The sequence below is a fragment of the Cyprinodon tularosa genome, unplaced genomic scaffold, assembly GCF_016077235.1.
Source record: "Cyprinodon tularosa strain WSP-4 unplaced genomic scaffold, ASM1607723v1 ctg222, whole genome shotgun sequence".
Lineage (NCBI taxonomy): Eukaryota > Metazoa > Chordata > Actinopteri > Cyprinodontiformes > Cyprinodontidae > Cyprinodon > Cyprinodon tularosa.
The window spans coordinates 1033497-1050122 of NW_024038830.1; the positions used below are offsets into that span (position 1 = coordinate 1033497).

General features: G+C 39.9%; 1 protein-coding gene across 4 annotated transcripts in view; it reads left to right on the top strand.

The window, feature by feature from the left end:
- evla (Enah/Vasp-like a) overlaps positions 1-16626 on the top strand; it is a 61414-nt gene that overhangs the window by 38833 nt on the left and 5955 nt on the right. For 3 of the 4 annotated variants that reach the window (XM_038286210.1, XM_038286208.1, XM_038286209.1), the window contains exons 4-6: positions 11569-11626; positions 14159-14220; positions 15009-15917. In XM_038286210.1, coding sequence (XP_038142138.1) covers positions 11569-11626; positions 14159-14220; positions 15009-15917 — 1029 coding nt within the window. Of the gene's footprint in view, positions 1-6975; positions 7139-11568; positions 11627-14158; positions 14221-15008; positions 15918-16626 lie in introns of those variants that run through there. The other variant, XM_038286211.1, reaches the window with a different exon arrangement.

Here is a 16626-nt window from a genome sequence, read left to right on the forward strand (position 1 = left end):
GGACCACTTATTTTGATGATCCATCCGGAAAAAGAACATCCTCCAATGTACCTTTTTTACATCTTTGTTTCCATTTTCTGTTTATACTTAAAAAAATGGCTGAAAGTGATTAAGAATGCTGCCAATTTGATATAAAGATTTTTGTAAACCCTAAAAAATGTTTTCTTTTTCTTTTTTTTGTAAAAGGTTTTAATGAATATATAATAAATTTAAAAAGCTTTTTTATTTTCTTTATACAGCCACTTTCCATCAGGCTGTCATAACATCCTCTCTTATGCTGCGTTCACACCGGGGGCAGCTGGCGCGACAGAAGCAGCGAGTTTACATGCAAAGTCAATGGTTGACGCGCGTATAGGTGCAGCAAAAGGTCCCGCGGCGCGTTTCAAGCAGCAAGCGCAGCGCGTCTGAGCAGCTGAAGCAGCGCGTCGGGCGCGTTTTGGCATCTGACGCACGTGACGCGCCGCAAACGCGTTGCTGCTCGAGATGGAAAAATTTAATTTTTGCTGCTCGACGCGCCGCGTCAACCAATCAGAGAAGCTGATCTGGGAGCTGGCTGGGAGAGAGACACAGCACTGATGACACAGACCGCTCTGATTAATCCTCTTAAACAGTTTATTAACGCATAATTAACTTAAAATATATACATCTGCCGGCAGAATATGTTCGCTTTTATTATTGTGGTGCCTGCAGATCAGATTATTTAGATGAAAAACACCTACCAGCCGCCGCGGTAAACCGCGAGGAGGCGACCCGCCAGAGGCTGCTGATGAATGGATTCCTTCTGTCGGCGCACCGCCGGTATGTGGGGGTCTGAGCGGCTCCGACAGAAATAATATTGGGAGGCAGGATTGTAATCTGGATGAACTGACGGCACTGATGAAGTTTTCAGGTGTATTTTCTCACTTAAAAACATATTAAAACTACTTTATTCCCACTGATCACAGCAAATATAGCTGCAAGGCAGAGAAAGGATAGTGAAGCTCCGCCCAACGCGCGTCAGAGCCACTTTTGTATGGCAAGCCAAGAAGGTCATATTTCGCATTGAATTGTCGCGTTAAAATTGAAGTTAACCCGCAAAAAACGCGCGTTCTCCCGAGATTACGCCGCTTTTTACGCCGTCTTTTACCAACAAGCGCCGCCTTTTACGCGCGTCATGATAGTACCGCAAGACGCGCGTTGAATACGCGCGTTGTGTCGGTCAGAACGCGCGTTAAATACGCGCGTTGTGTTGGTCACAACGCGCGTATTTAACGCGCGTTTTCCTAATATGATAATGATGTCCTTCCTTCATTTCCCACAGCCAATGCATTTGAACTGGTTGCATCCAATCTCTGATCAAGGCAGCCAGACCAAGAAAGTTCAGCACAGATCTGCTTTGTGGAAAACTGCACAGAGCTCAATGTTGCAGCATTGTCAAAATTCACTGCATTGCCGTTTCACAAAGCCTTAATGTTAGGAATATATCCACTACTTACACTTTGCTGTTATTTTGAATCCATTCCATGCCTATTTTCATGTAAAAATGTTTTGCATCAACATGCATCGCCAACTAATGTTTTATATTTACAGGTATTACTAGGAATGTTTCAACGATTAATATTACCGGGAGGTGGCGTAGTGGGTTAAGTGACCGCCTTCAATGCGATGCTTTTGCTTCGTGGCAGGTTCGAATCCGGCAGATGTCGTCAGACTTTTCCCTTTATATTCTGTCTTGTCTCCAACCAAGCCCATTTATTTATTTATTTTTTTCTCAGAATATAATCATAAATGTAGCCTACTTCACTGTTTTTGATCCATCGCCATGCATTCTGTCATGTAAAAACATTTTATATTGTACTAATAAAATGACAATAAAGGGGACACTTGTCTTCCAGAAAATTTGTCGGTCTGACTTGTTTTCTGTATATTTTCCTGCATATCACCAACCTTTTTCCATAATGCTTTCTACAGCCATGGAGCAACTGCTGTTAAAATGAAATTAACAGGAAAATTTCCTCTTGAGGAGTTCTGGATGGAGAATATTGACAGACTAAAAGTTTTTTTGTCTTAAATGCAAAATGTTTACATATTTTTTCATAATCTTGGTATAATTCCTTCTCTAAGTGGGTCGCTCTATTGGCTAAAGGCACATTTTAGTGGCTCTATACTCCAGTTAATTATTAATCAATTACTAAATCAGTTGACGATTATTTAAATGATTGATAGATATGATTAATTGTTTTAGCCATAGAAAAAAAATTATGAAATGGGCTACATAGAGTAACTACAGCCCAGATGTACAACTTGTATAGTGAAGTTAATATTTCAAAATGCTCAGTGTCAGTTCCTCTTATAGTTCCAGTGCTCATGTAAATACAATAAATTTATTTGCCGTCCCTTGAATGTATTATTTTGCATGACACAGAGAGAGCATATTGGATAAAAAAATAAGAGTGGGTTTCACCTGTTTACCTCTGCACAATTATATATCTTCAAAAGAAAACCCATGATACGTCAACATATAACAGGCATATTTAGACTATATTAGGTTAAATAGGACCATATTTACCTTCTGTCTTAGTGGCTGGTAAGTTTAAATGCAAACATTTTCAAAGTGGAAAAAAGTCCTTATTGCACATTGATCAGAGCCAGTGATGCTTCAAACATTGCTAAATAGCATCTAGTGAGTGTAGTGCTTATAAGATTTGTATTAATCTAGGAAGAAATTATGCTGTTCTCTTTAAACACATCAAAGCCTGATGCTCACATTAAGCATTAAAAAAAAGAGTATGCATCTTTTTGCAAAGGACCAATGACATTAGACCAATGAAACTGAAGACCAATAGTGTTCCTGCCAAAGCTGAAATCCAACCTATGCCTTTGATATTCTCTCTTGCCTCTAACCAAGAATATAATCCATAAATGTAGCCCACTTCTCTGTTGTTTTTGATCCATCGCCATGCATTCTGTCATGTAACAACTTTTTACATAGTGCTAATAAAATGACAATAAAGGGGCCACTTGTCCTCCAGAAAATGTGTCGGTCTGACTTGTTTTCTGTATGTTTCCTGCATATCGCTAACCTTTTCCCAAGCTCATAATGCTTTCTGCAGCCACGGAACAACTGCTGTTAAAAATTAAATGTAACATCTAAATAACGTAGTACCTGTTTTCTGGATACACCCCCAATGGAAGGTGCTGCACCCATACCTTGTCTCCTACTCCTCAATGAAAATGTAATTAGACTCTTGCACATTTTGATCTTGTTCTAGTACACATAAGTAAAGGTATTGACTAGTGGTAAAAGGTAGTGGGAAATAGATAAATAATAGTTCATAATAAATAAAAAAGATGAAAGAATCCAGTATCCAGTTCTCTCTTGAAAAAGAGACACACCTTGCCTATATTGTTCCCCAGCTTTGGTGCAAACACCTGTTTGCTGCTCTGCCAGTAGCCTACTCGTTATATGGCGCCATCTGCAGACTGAAAGAACATTTATGTGACGTGGTTAATATATATATATATATATATATATATATATATATATATATATATATATATATATATATATATATATATATATATATTAACCACGTCACATAAATGTTCTTTCAGTCTGCAGATGGCGCCATATAACGAGTAGGCTAGCTTTTTCTCATTGCACTAATAACACTTTTAATAAGAAATTTTCCTGTTAATTTCATTTTAACAGCAGTTGCTCCATGGCTGTAGAAAGCATTATGGAAAAAGGTTGGTGATATGCAGGAAAATATACAGAAAACAAGTCAGACCGACAAATTTTCTGGAAGACAAGTGTCCCCTTTATTGTCATTTTATTAGTACAATATAAAAAGTTTTTACATGACAGAATGCATGGCGATGGATCAAAAACAGTGAAGTAGGCTACATTTATGATTATATTCTCAGAAAAAAAATAAAGAAATAAATGGGCTTGGTTGGAGACAAGACAGAATATAAAGGGAAAAGTCGGACTGCCTCTGCCGGATTCGAACCCGCCACGAAGCAAAAGCATCGCATTGAAGGCGGTCACTTAAGTCACCACACCACCTCTCAGTAGTATTAAGTGGTGAAACATTCCTACTAATACCTGTGGATACAAAACATTAGTTGGCGATGCATGTTGATGCAAAACGTTTTTACGTGAAAATAGGCATGGAATGGATTCAAAATAACAGCAAAGTGTAAGTAGTGGATATATTCCTAAAATTAAGGCTTTGTGAAACGGCAATGCAGTGAATTCTGGCAATGCTGCAACATTGAGCTCTGTGCAGTTTTCCACAAAGCAGATCTGTGCTGAACTTTCTTGGTCTGGCTGCCTTGATCAGAGATTGGATGCAACCAGTTCAAATGCATTGGCTGTGGGAAAAGAAGGAAGGACAACATTATCATATTAGGAAAACGCGCGTTAAATACGCGCGTTCTGACCGACACAACGCGCGTATTTAACGCGCGTTCTGACCGACACAACGCGCGTATTTAACGCGCGTCTTGTGGTACTATCATGACGCGCGTAAAAGGCGGCGCTTGTTGGTAAAAGACGGCGTAAAAAGCGGCGTAATCTCGGGAGAACGCGCGTTTTTTGCGGGTTAACTTCAATTTTAACGCGACAATTCAATGCGAAATATGACCTTCTTGGCTTGCCATACTTTTGGACCGCGCAGGCAGAGCAGCAAAGCTGCTTCAGCCGCACGTCAGAACTAACTGGTACAAGCAGCAAAAATGAAGCAGCAGGCACGATTTTGCTGCTTTTGCTGCCCCCGGTGTGAACGCAGCATTAGATCACCTTTTTTGTCATATCAGCTGATTTACTGATGAAACTAAATTTTAAGCAAGTTCTACCTCCCTGTAGATTTTGATCTTGAGTAACTCACATAAAACATGCTCTGATCTTTTCATTTTGACATTTAAAAAGGGTTTTAAAATAAAAAATACAAATATTTGTACCCAGACTTTACCTGAAAACATCATTTCCATGGTTTGCAGTTTTGATTTAACCCGAGGATTCGGTTTTAACCATCTATGCATTAAGTCAGCCCCCAGGTCCTAGGTTCTCTGCAGATTTGGGCTGTTCTGTGAAAAAACAGAAATGATGTAAATCTTTATTACTGTGTTAGAAATTACGATTAGATGGAGAAAGCAGTCTCTCTCTGTCCAGTTCAATTAATTATACCTGCATCATTGTACTCAAACACTTTTACTTGGTAATTTATTACTTCATTCTGCTTCTTAAAACTTTTTCTTTTGTTTTATCATTTATTTCAAGCACAAGTCAATATTTTTTATCATTTTTTTTGGTGTGTTTTAGGTGATAAACCTGCCTTCTCTTAATACACCGGTTAGGAATCTAGATGTGATTGCACCTGCAGAGTTCAGGTTTGAATATTTAGCCACAAGCAGAGATGAGGTAGCACTGATGTAGTTATAAGTACTTAAATAACTTTTGAGAGAAATTTTTCTTTTAGTAGTAGTTTTACTACATTGTACTTTTACTTGCGTAAAGCGAAGATGAATGGTTGCTAGTTTTACTTGTGTAAAACATCCGCTTCACCTGCATTAGTAAAGAGCAGACTTGCATAAAAAATCGACCAGTGGAACAAAAAAAACAGAAATTTAATAGAAGTACATATTGGTTGTCAATATCAGCTCAGTTTTACTTATTTGACTGATACGCTTGAAAATTATATGTATTAATGTATACATGTATACCCCAAAGGAAACCTGAGATCAATAGAATTTTATAAAGGAAAGTGATAAAAACAGTACATTTTAAAGAGCGTTAAAAGGACAAATTCCATCCTGAAATTCTACCTTATTTATTAAAATTAACTGTTTTATTAAATAACAGACTCCAATAAAGGGGTAAACTTTCCCACAATTCAAAGGATTTTAATTAATTTTAACCCAAATCTATTATAGAAATAGGTTGAATACATCTGTCCCTACGAATTGGGGCCTTTTTCAACTGATTGAGATTTTTTTTTCCCGATAAAGGGATACATACAAATATATCAAATCAGTGCATCTCTATTCTAGACTGAAAATGTCTGCATTCAGTGAATGTGATAAATTTTCACTATCAAACCATACATGCTAATCTAAAGGCCCACGTATCAGATCCGACTTGCCACTGCAATTTATCCGGCGCTCAAGACCCAAAATAGTTATATGATGACATAAAATGGGGTTGTATGTTCTTTTAAAGAGTAAATTTATCCAAACACAACAAATAAACTGGAATAAATGTATTCCAGAGCAGGTGGTTCTGTGTAAATGAAATAATGAAAGAATAAAAAAAAACATTTCATTTGTTGCCAGCTCTTTTAATAATAATGTTGGATTTGCCATTATGAGAGATTCTGCTATACTAACTTACTGCCCCCTGCTGGCTGATGTGAGGTACAGCAGGCGTGCTTTCAACGTTATCAATGTACTATTGATGTAAATGTAGTTTTATTTGTACTTGTGGGGTGTTTATATGTATTGTATGTATATTTATATAAATATATTAAATTATATTTATTTAATTTTATTTTTTGGTATTTTTAAACATTACAGATTTGTATAAATATGTTCATACAACTTATCACCCATTTCATTTTGTTATATTAAGATTGAAAGCATTTTTTAAGTAATTTTGACCTGCATCAGAGGGTCTGTCTAATGATTTAGTCTATTCAATGTGAAGTGAACAACCTTCTTTAAAATCCTGAAGTGTATTTTAAGCCAAACTTACTCATACTCTTAGTTACCAGACGGTTTCAGAGCATCTCTGGTTACAAGCTACTTATGTGCTCAGTGTGTGCGTGTGTGCGGGGGGGAGGGTTTTACTGCACTGTCATTCCATCCCATCGTTGTGACCCTCCTGATGGTTGCTAAAATATCTCCCATGGAGCCTAAATGTCGTACCCCATCATGCTCATGGGGCAGCTCTTTTTTTTTTTTCTTGGTTGCATTTCCAACTTTGTTTCCATCCATTGAAACGCATTCATGGCTCTCCAGCTGTTTGTCGTTAAAGCTGCAGCAGTGACAGCAGTGGTTGCTAGCAGGCTGTGGATTTAGGAAGGTTAGAGCAGCATGCTGACTCCTGATATTCCAACCAGTGACCTCAGACGCATTTCTTCAGCCGTCATCATCCTCAGTAAGTTTCATGTTGGGGAGGAAAATGCCTGACATGTTTTTAATGCTGAAGGTGGAAAGATGTTGCAGCTTCTTCTTATTTTATTCTTTTTATTTAGTATTTAATACATTTTTTTCTGTTCTTCTCTTAGCTGAGACCTGCAGACATTGTTCCAATTAGCATAGCTCTGAAACAGAAGACATAATGTACTCTGAATAAACGAGTTTTTGTAATTAGTATGAAAACAAATGGTAGAAAAAGCTGCATGTGCAGAACTTAAGTCTGACCAGCAGATTATTGGTGTGAGCACAGGTTCATTTCACCCCCCTGTGGAGCAGGAGCTACAGAAAAGCACTGTGTTCTCATAAACAGAGGACCTTTCTGAGTAAAGCAGTGTTTTCCACAATTTTTTTGTGGTGCTTCTTGACAGTATGGCAAAGGAATTTAACTTTAAGCTGCAAAAAAGAAAACATTAAATATATTTCTTTTGTGTTGGATTATGTAGCTTTTCTGCTTCTGCTTTGGTAAGATGTTCACCTCTATGCATTCATATTTTCTGTCCAAAATATCAAGATTTTGGACATGTTTAGGTTGTTTTTTAATCTAGAAGACTGGGTATTACTTGTGCAATGAGGTGCAAACACCAAGCTGGTTGGCGTTTTGGATTTTTTGCTGAAGGATGAACCAACCTCTCTCTGGGAGTTTGTTGAGGTCTGAAATAAAAGGAGATGATGTATGGGAAGAAAATTCTAAGTTATATGGGATGGCAGTGTGTTCTTTTCTTTCTCCTCCACCTCTATCTTTGTTGGGGCGTGTTCATCATCATACACCATCCCACAAATACAGCAAAAAAAGCTTTGGCCCTCATTTACATTTAGAGAACCATTTTAAACACTCCTATCCCCTTCAGCTGTTCTACATTTTAACATTATAGCCCAAAACCTTAAATAATAAACAAACCTAAGCAATTACACATTGGTTTTAACATCTTTTTAAATAAATTTAAAAAAATTAAAAATGGTCTATGTCAGGGGTCTTCAACGTTTTCCAGGCCAAGGACCCCCAAACTGATGGTGAGATGGAGCGGGGACCCCCTAATTATATAAATTGTATGAAAAATTTGTTATATCAAACTGCTCCTATAGTCCCTCTATTACAAAGGTCTTCAACAGGGGGTCCGCGACCCCTAGGGGGTCCCCAGAGGTACTGCAGGGGGGTCGCGAAAGTTTTAGTTGATTAGACTTTTATTTTTATATCCCCCCCCTGCAATTTTTTCCACTAATTAAAATCTCTTTAAATTCACATTAACATGAATTCAACACACTGTAGTAAACAGATAAATGGAGGCACAAGATGTCTTTCAGTTTTCAATGCCAGTGGCGGTTCTAGACCAAATGTACCAGAGGGCCAGCTTGGTTTTCCTGGGGGCACAGAAAAGCATGAAATAAAAAAACAGGGCAAGGGATTTAAATATATTAAAGTTTAAAATATTATAATATATAATAATATATTGGATTTAATTAAAATTATATTTCTTATTAGGTCAATATACGTTCATAATTTAGAAATTTTATATATTTTTGACTTAATTTAACTTAAAATTAAATTTTTCTATAAAATCTGAATAAGAATAAAAAAACATGATGCATTCAGGTTTAAAAATTAGAGGAATTTCTTTAAAAAAAAAGAAAACTGGGATCCAATCTCAATTCGTTTCACAGGAGATCTTTCAAGTTGGGCACCGTTTCATTCACAACACCTGTCCCGTCAACCAGGAATCAGAACCAGAAATACTTTAATAATGCCAGGGAGAAATTACTTTCGTTACATTACTCCATCTGTAATAGTGAATGACTATAGGACCAGTTTGATAGAACACTATTTCATACTATGTATAATTAGGGGGTCCCTGCTCAATCTTGTCATAGGCTTGGGGGTCTTTGGCCTGGAAGACGTTGAAGACCCCTGCTCTATTACATATAGAGTAATGTAACGAAAGTAATCCCTCCCAGGGATTAGTAAAGTATTTCTGATTCCTGGTTGATGGGACAGGTGTTGTGAATGAAACGGTGTCCAGCTTGAAAGAGCTCCTGTGTGTCGCTGAATGTGAGCATTGATGACTGAAAGACATCTTCTGCCTCCATTTATCTGTTTACTACAGTCTGTTGAATTCATGTTAATTAGTTATTTAGTGGAAAAAAATTGCAGGGGGAAATATAAAAAAAAGTCTAATCAATCAAAACTTTCGTGACCCCCATGCAGTACCTCTGCGGACCCCCTAGGGGTCACGGACCCCCTGTTGAAGACCTCCGGTCTATGTTCCTGAAACAGGTACATTACATTTGGTGCAAACAGCTGCCTTCAGAAGCCTCTTAACAGGTTACTAGTGTCTTTGTCTTGTAATGTTGTCTCAGCATAAATTGAGCTGTTTGTGGAGGCTGTATAAGTGCTTTAGAGAAAATGAGTGAGCAAATCACATCAGAATACCAGGAATTATATGACATAACTCCTCATAAACGAGGAGAAAAATCAAAGTGGGTTTAGGTTACAAAAAAATATCCAGAGTTCTGGACATTTCACATCAGAGAAGGAGCTGGAGACTTAGTGAACAGGTGCCTCCATTATAGCACTGCATTGGTTTTTAAGGAAGAGTCATAAGAATAAAGTGTAAAAAAAAAAAAAAAAAAACTTAATCTTGTCTAAAGTGTGGGACAAGCCAAGAAAAAGACACATAAATCAGGTAAAGAACTTTTTCTGGTCATATGAGACTTAAGCAGAACAGGAATAGTTACACATTGTCCCACCTGTGTAACACGGTAGTGGCAGCATCATGTTGTGAGGAATTATCAAGTTTGCTGATTTTAAACAGACATGTTTTTCCTTGAAGGGGTCATAGAATGATTCTATAGGGTATTTGGTGCTGGTCCTTAAGGTCTCTGAATAGGGTGTGTAACATTGGTTGGGCTGAAAATGGCATCTTTGCTGTTCTATGAGCCCTAATTCCAGCCTGGTTAAAAGCTCTAGAATGAAACAACAGGTTTTCTTCCTTTTATGGTATGCTCATTAATATTTAGATTAGCTGTGCGCTGATTGGTTGGTTTACAACAAGGGAAGCTGCTGAGCAAAGACGCATCATAGCAACAAGCACTCACTCACTGAAACATCTAATTGTTTATATGATAGGGTTACCAGATGCACTCCTTTTCCCAGACATGTCTTACTTTTCATACCTAAAAAATATATCAGTGGGGAATTTCAAAATCGTCCGGGATTTTGGTCGATTTCAGTGCAGCACGCAGTCGAAACACACCGAGCCCGAGGACGGGCGGCTCATGGCTCTCTGCTGAGGTCCGGTCCAGTCAGCGGCCCAGCAGTCAACACTTCATACCCCCCCCTCCCTTGGGCCAGTGACCCAGTGGGCTGGTCTGTATGTCAATTTTGGGGCGTGCCAAAAGTACACGCCAGAACCTAATAAAGCAACATCCCCGAGTTTACATCAACTCGGTGCTTCGTTTGGATTCACCTGTTTTATGGTGGAATTTTAGAATTGTGAGATTTGCAGAGAAAGAAGGTGTCGATGGCGTTTGAACTTCTCTGTACGTCCATTTCACCCACTGAACTATCGTTATTCATCTATGACAATGTAAACTCGGTTTTGCATTCTATGGCCCCTTTAATGTTTAGCATTAGAAGAATAAATAATAGAAAGTGGTAAGAGCCTGAAGCTAAATCCAGAGGATTTCTCTCTGCCAGCGGTGTGATCCCAGTCGCCCCGCCTGCAGCTGCAGACGCAGTGAACGGAAATATCGGCCTGCGGGGGATCCTGATGCCACCCTGGGTGTTAGAGTTCTAATGACTGGTATTCCAGTGATATGTGATAAGTGCCCCCCGATGCTTCCTGTTAATAGCCCCTTCAGTCGTGTGTGTGTGGGTGTGTGTGTAGAACCGAACCAGTCATTTGACACAATCATCCCTCTAACATTCAGCACCAGCTCCCTTTCCTTTTTTTTCCATTCCCCCCCTTTTCTGGTTATTTCCTCCTTTATCGTTGCCAGGTCTCAGTTTATCCCAGTGTTTTTTCTTTGCAGCGGTTTGAGGCTGAAATTCCTGTGGTCGTCAGTGTTGTAAAGAAACAGTTTGGAGCCCCTTCAGCACTAAATCAATGCGCCTCACATGATGCCAGCTGCTGTGTGCTTGGGCTGCCTTTCTGTTCACAGTTTTTCACCTTGCATGATCATTTTAATGTTTTATTTTTATCTGGAAAGATGTTTCTGTACAATAGCACTCATTTTGAGCCCACTGCAGGATTGCAGATTTCTTCCATTATTCTGCTATTCTATTAAAAATGAAGTTTTAACTGAAAGAAAAATTGTAATTCAATGATTCACATCGATCATATTTTGCAGCCTGTCAGGTTGGTTTTAGCTTTAAAATCTTTTTGTGTTTTTCAGGTCCTGTAGTTCAGCGCCAAAACGGTCCGTCCTCAGAAGAAAGCGAAGCACAGAGGAGGTATGATTCTCATGAGGACATGTAGAAATAGCAAAAAAAGACCAACCTTAAGGGAGAAACAAATATTTTATTTTTACCCTTCTTCCTTATGGTATCACATGCATCAGACAGATTCAAACTAAAATATTGTTCTCTGCCTCCATATAAAAAGTCTTTGGGTGTTCTAACCTAGAACTGCAAAACATTTGTGTTAAAAAAACAAAACAATTTAAAGCAAGGCTCCTGTTATAGATGGGTAATAAATATCTTATAGATATGGTTTCATTTAATCCGTAATTGCTCATTCATAACTGTTTAATCTATATTCAATATATTTTGTATGGTATAAACATATTGTTTTGTTTTGTGACTTAGTCTGAAATGTTGAATATAAGCAACCCTTATTAAAATGAAAAACAGGATCCTTTAAGGCAAGAAATCCATCAGTTTAAACATCATTATAAACACTCATGAATGAGTTATAAAGTGTTACAGATGAATAAGTAACACATCTATTAAATGTCTATTAGCATCTATAATAGAAGCCTTAGTTTTATCAATGTATCATTATCCCAATATGCAGAACATTAACTTAAATGACATGAGGTTCAGCCTGTTGGCACGTATGCAGTAGCTTAGGCCTAATTGAGATGATGGTTCTTAAGCCTTTCAGCGTCCCAGAGAAAACTGGGAGAATCGTGATAGGAATAAAAAAAAAATGGAAATATCTGACTGATAAGGTCCTCTCAGTTCTCAAGAATAATGAAGTATCAAATTATTTCCTGGTGTTGTGCAGCCCTACACACAGTTTGTCCTTCAGCACCTCAGTAAGCCTCTGTGACGCGCCGGTTCTGGTTAGAGGGCAGGTCATAATGCGTCAGGTATTTAATGAAGAGGCTTTCACATTAAATGTTTCAGAACATCATACAAATACAGATTCTTAGAAATAAAAATAAAAAACGTTTTTAAACAACCATTGTCATGATAGAGAGAAAAGACTCATTCAAACTAGAAAGTTTTTTTTTCTGAGTTAATGTGATTGCTTTTTTAACTTTCTTTTTTAACAGTTATTGAATCTTTTTTACTTGGAAGGAAGAATTTTGTCCCTCTCCTTGTCCTAAACCAACAGGTTGAAAGCATAAATGGGCTTTTAAAGATCATCTCAATTACGCTTACTTTGATTAGACCACACAGATGTTTTCAGCCTATTTGTGGTGGACTCTCTGGTTTGCTTTGGATCATTGTCCTACTTCAAAGACCCAATCTGGATTGATTCTATGGCAAGTCATAAGGGTCCTGAAACAGGACATTAGCTACTAACCATTACACTCCCACCACCATGTTTGGGCGTCATAAATTAGGGCTGATAAATGTTTTTTTTTTTTTTTTTCATATCTTCTTTAATTTCTTGAACGTGTTCCTTCCTGGAATCTTTTGGCATAGTTTGCGTAGTTTACTTTTAAAAAGGATCAGTTTAGTTTGTATGGAGACTTTCCTTTAACAATAGAAATCACAATCATGACAGTTACTGCCTCCAAAAGCGGCAAAACCAGTTTTAAGGTTTATGCTGCAATACTTCCTTTTCTGTGGAGACAAATTGGTTTGCATAACTCTTTTTGCTAAATAAAGGAGACTATTGTACAAAAAAGGGCCTCAAGCATTTAATCCGGTTGAGTTTCTCTCATATTAAAGTTTATCTGATGATCTGAAACTGTTAGTTTTACAAAAAAAAGGAAAAAAATTGAAAAAAAAATGTTATGGATAAATAAGTTTTCATAGCTGATTAAGATGAATATTTTACAGACATCTAGATATAAAATTATTTATCTCTTCCTGAACAAGTAGTCAATCAGTGCAGCTCAACAGTTTCTCTCAAGCATTGATTTAACGTCGTCAATCTCATTATTTTATGAACAGTTTGGAGCCTTCAAAGAGACGCAAGCTAAATATAAAGATTTACTGAAACTGCACCCATTTTTACCTCCAGGTTCTGCACATAGTTGCTTCCCGCTGCACTAAGGAAATGTCTGCACCAACAGGCCCATCAAGTGTAGCAGGATTTTCACTTTTATTTTTTTATTTTTTTGACAGGTTATAGTTTCCTACACATCTCATTCTGAATGCAACCTGCAACCAAACACAACAGGCACAGAGATGACAGAGAACAGGATGGTTTTTCCAAGTCGTTAAGAGCTTTTATTGCAACAGAAGGCAAAATATGGTGTATAATTCATCCCTTTAACAACTCCACATGAAATTAAATGTCATTTAAATCTTGGTATCTCCAACTTTATTTTTTGGCGCTGAAGTGTTGCAAACGTTTCCTGATTGAGACTCTCAGTTGCAAAGATTATGGCTGAAAGGATCAGAATTATGATTAAAAGGGGTTTGGGAGTTTTGTTTATAGGAAGAAGTTGTTTTAGTTTATATAAAAAGTGAAAAACTCATTTCTTTCATGCTCTACGGCATGAAAGAAATGCCCTGGTTTAAGGCCTCGTCAAGTGACCGCAGATTTACTGAGAGCAAACGCAGTGACATCCTTGCACTTGATAGGATGATGGAGCAGCATCAGATGCAGGCGCACAAGGAGAGGGAGCGGCGGACGTCGGGATCAGGTGAGGCTCCAGCAAACACACCCACACCCCCCAGTATAAACACACACACGCCCATTGAAGCCTGAACGCAGCACGTCACATGATCCCCAGTGCACAAACATCCAAAACAAAACACTCACCAAGAGGCCTCCATTTACCAATAAACGGTCCTGACGAGAGCGAATTTATGTTGACCCGCCTTTGTTTGGTTTTTCCTTTAGTAGGTCAGGTTGGCTTTATGTTTCCAAAGCACACAGATTACTTCACCTGTGGGGAATACCAGAAATTCCTGGATAAAAAAGGCTTCCCTCTGTAGTTTTCCCAAAGTCCCTATGGTTTTTATTTGAATCCATTTACACATGTTAAATGTTCAAGTCTGCTCTTTAACTTCACCTACAGACTTAAACATGGCCCTTTGTCCCTGATGTGAATGGTTATATCAGTCCCCCCCCCCCCCCCCCCCCCCCCCCTCTCCGTCCCCTGCAACATGTTGTACCGCCATCGTTCTTCCAGCTGCCGGTGGGGGGAAATGCCACATGCTCTCTGATCATGGCTCAGTCATGTTGCATTCTGCTGCTTGTTCTTTTTTATTATGATATTTTGCTTCTTTCTTATTTGCTGTTGGCTTCTGTTTTTTGACTGCTCCTGATTTTTTCTCATCTTACTTGCTTGACTGTTCAGTTGCTTTTCATTATTCTCACGTTTTTCTCTTTTCTGTTCTCCTTTGTTTGTTACCCTCCTTCGTCTGCATCTCCTCCTCCTCTCTGTCTCTCTCTCTCTCTGCCTTTCCCACCTTCTGCCCGCCGCAGTCGTTTCCACCCTCCAGTATAAAGTGTCCACCCCTCCCACCCACCCAGACACTCCTCCCGAGTACAGACAGTTCAGGGCTAGCACACTGCCGCCCTCCTACGTCCGCGTGGCCTCCTCCTCCTCTCCTCCCTCCTCTGTGTCTCCCTCCCAGGAGAGGGAGGTGGGGGGTGGGAGGGACAAGGCCCAGCTGTCCTCTCAGCTGTCCACCTCGCTCGCCTCGGCCTTTTCCCCAGTCCAGGCCGGAGTGAACACCCAGGGCCGACAGGTCCGTCAGATCCCCCTCTCCCCTCCCACAGCGGCCCGCCACCTTCAGCAACAGCAGCAGCAACAAGAAATCCATCTCCCCCCCAAACATGGCACCTGGTCTGCCTCCCACATGCAGCAGATGTACTCCCAGTGCCCCCAACCCTCCTCCTCCCCTCCAGTAATGATGCCCATGCCTGTAAAGCAGGGTTTACCCCCTCAGCCAGTCCTCCCAGTAGCTCACCCCCTTCCACCTGTCAGCACTAGGATGAAGCCCCCTCCCCTTGACCCTCCCACTGCTGGGGGCCACCCTCAGTACCCCCAGCAGCCACCCCACCCTCACTCCAACGGCCAGTCCGACGATTCCTACTCTCCTCTCTCTCAGCATCTCCCGCTCACACCGCAGTACTGCGAGGCAATCCCCCTCCCCCCTCTGATAGGTCAGTCAGGACCTGGCCCCGCCCCCAACTACCAGAACCAGTTAAGCTTCCACTCTCAGCAGCATCTACACCAGCAGCAGCACCACCAGCAGGCTCAGACCCCCACCACCACCACCTCATCTTCCTCTTCCTCCTCGCCCCCCTCTTACACTGCCATGTCAGACGGGGGCTCTCCCAAGAAGACCCCCTCCCCTGTCCCCCAGCCGGCCCCCGCGGCCAGCAGCAGTAAGTATGAGGAGAGGAGGAGGAAGCGTCTCAGCAGGAATGTGACAAGAGTTTACAGTCTGTGTGTGCGAATGTTGGATGGCTCGTTTGAGAACAGGAGTGTGTTTGGATTCTGATGAAGGTACCACACCCCGCATCTGTAGACACTGACACGAAAGACATCGATGTGCCAACAGCCTGAACAAACCCTCCGTCTTCCCACAGGGAGGCTTTAACTCTCTTAGACTAACCTGTCTCGCCCCGTCATACAGGTCGGGTGAGACCCGCAGAACCGTGTTAGGCAATAAAACCAAAGAGCTCCTCCCGTCAAACCTCTGGAGAAAGACGTATCAAAGAGCCAGTCGCTATTCCTCCTGTCAGACCAAATTAGAGGCTTTACAAGAAACTATTTTCACTTACCTATGTGCATTTTAGACTTTTTGCTTATGATGTAATTCCCTGAAAAACCTCAAAAAATTGGAGCATGAACTACAGTCCCCTGCAGAAGTGTTTATATGTGACAAACCTTTTAGGACAATTTATTACTTTGATTACAGTTGGATGTCTCTACTAGCTTCCTGTTCTTCTTTGCAAAAATAACTCAAGGAGCATCTGTGGACATCAATGCCAAAGTCCTAGATTCTATTTAAACTGTGCATCTCATCACGTTTAGCATGTAGCTAACACAGCATTCAAGAAAAAGTAGCTCATAGAAACAATCAGACAGGGT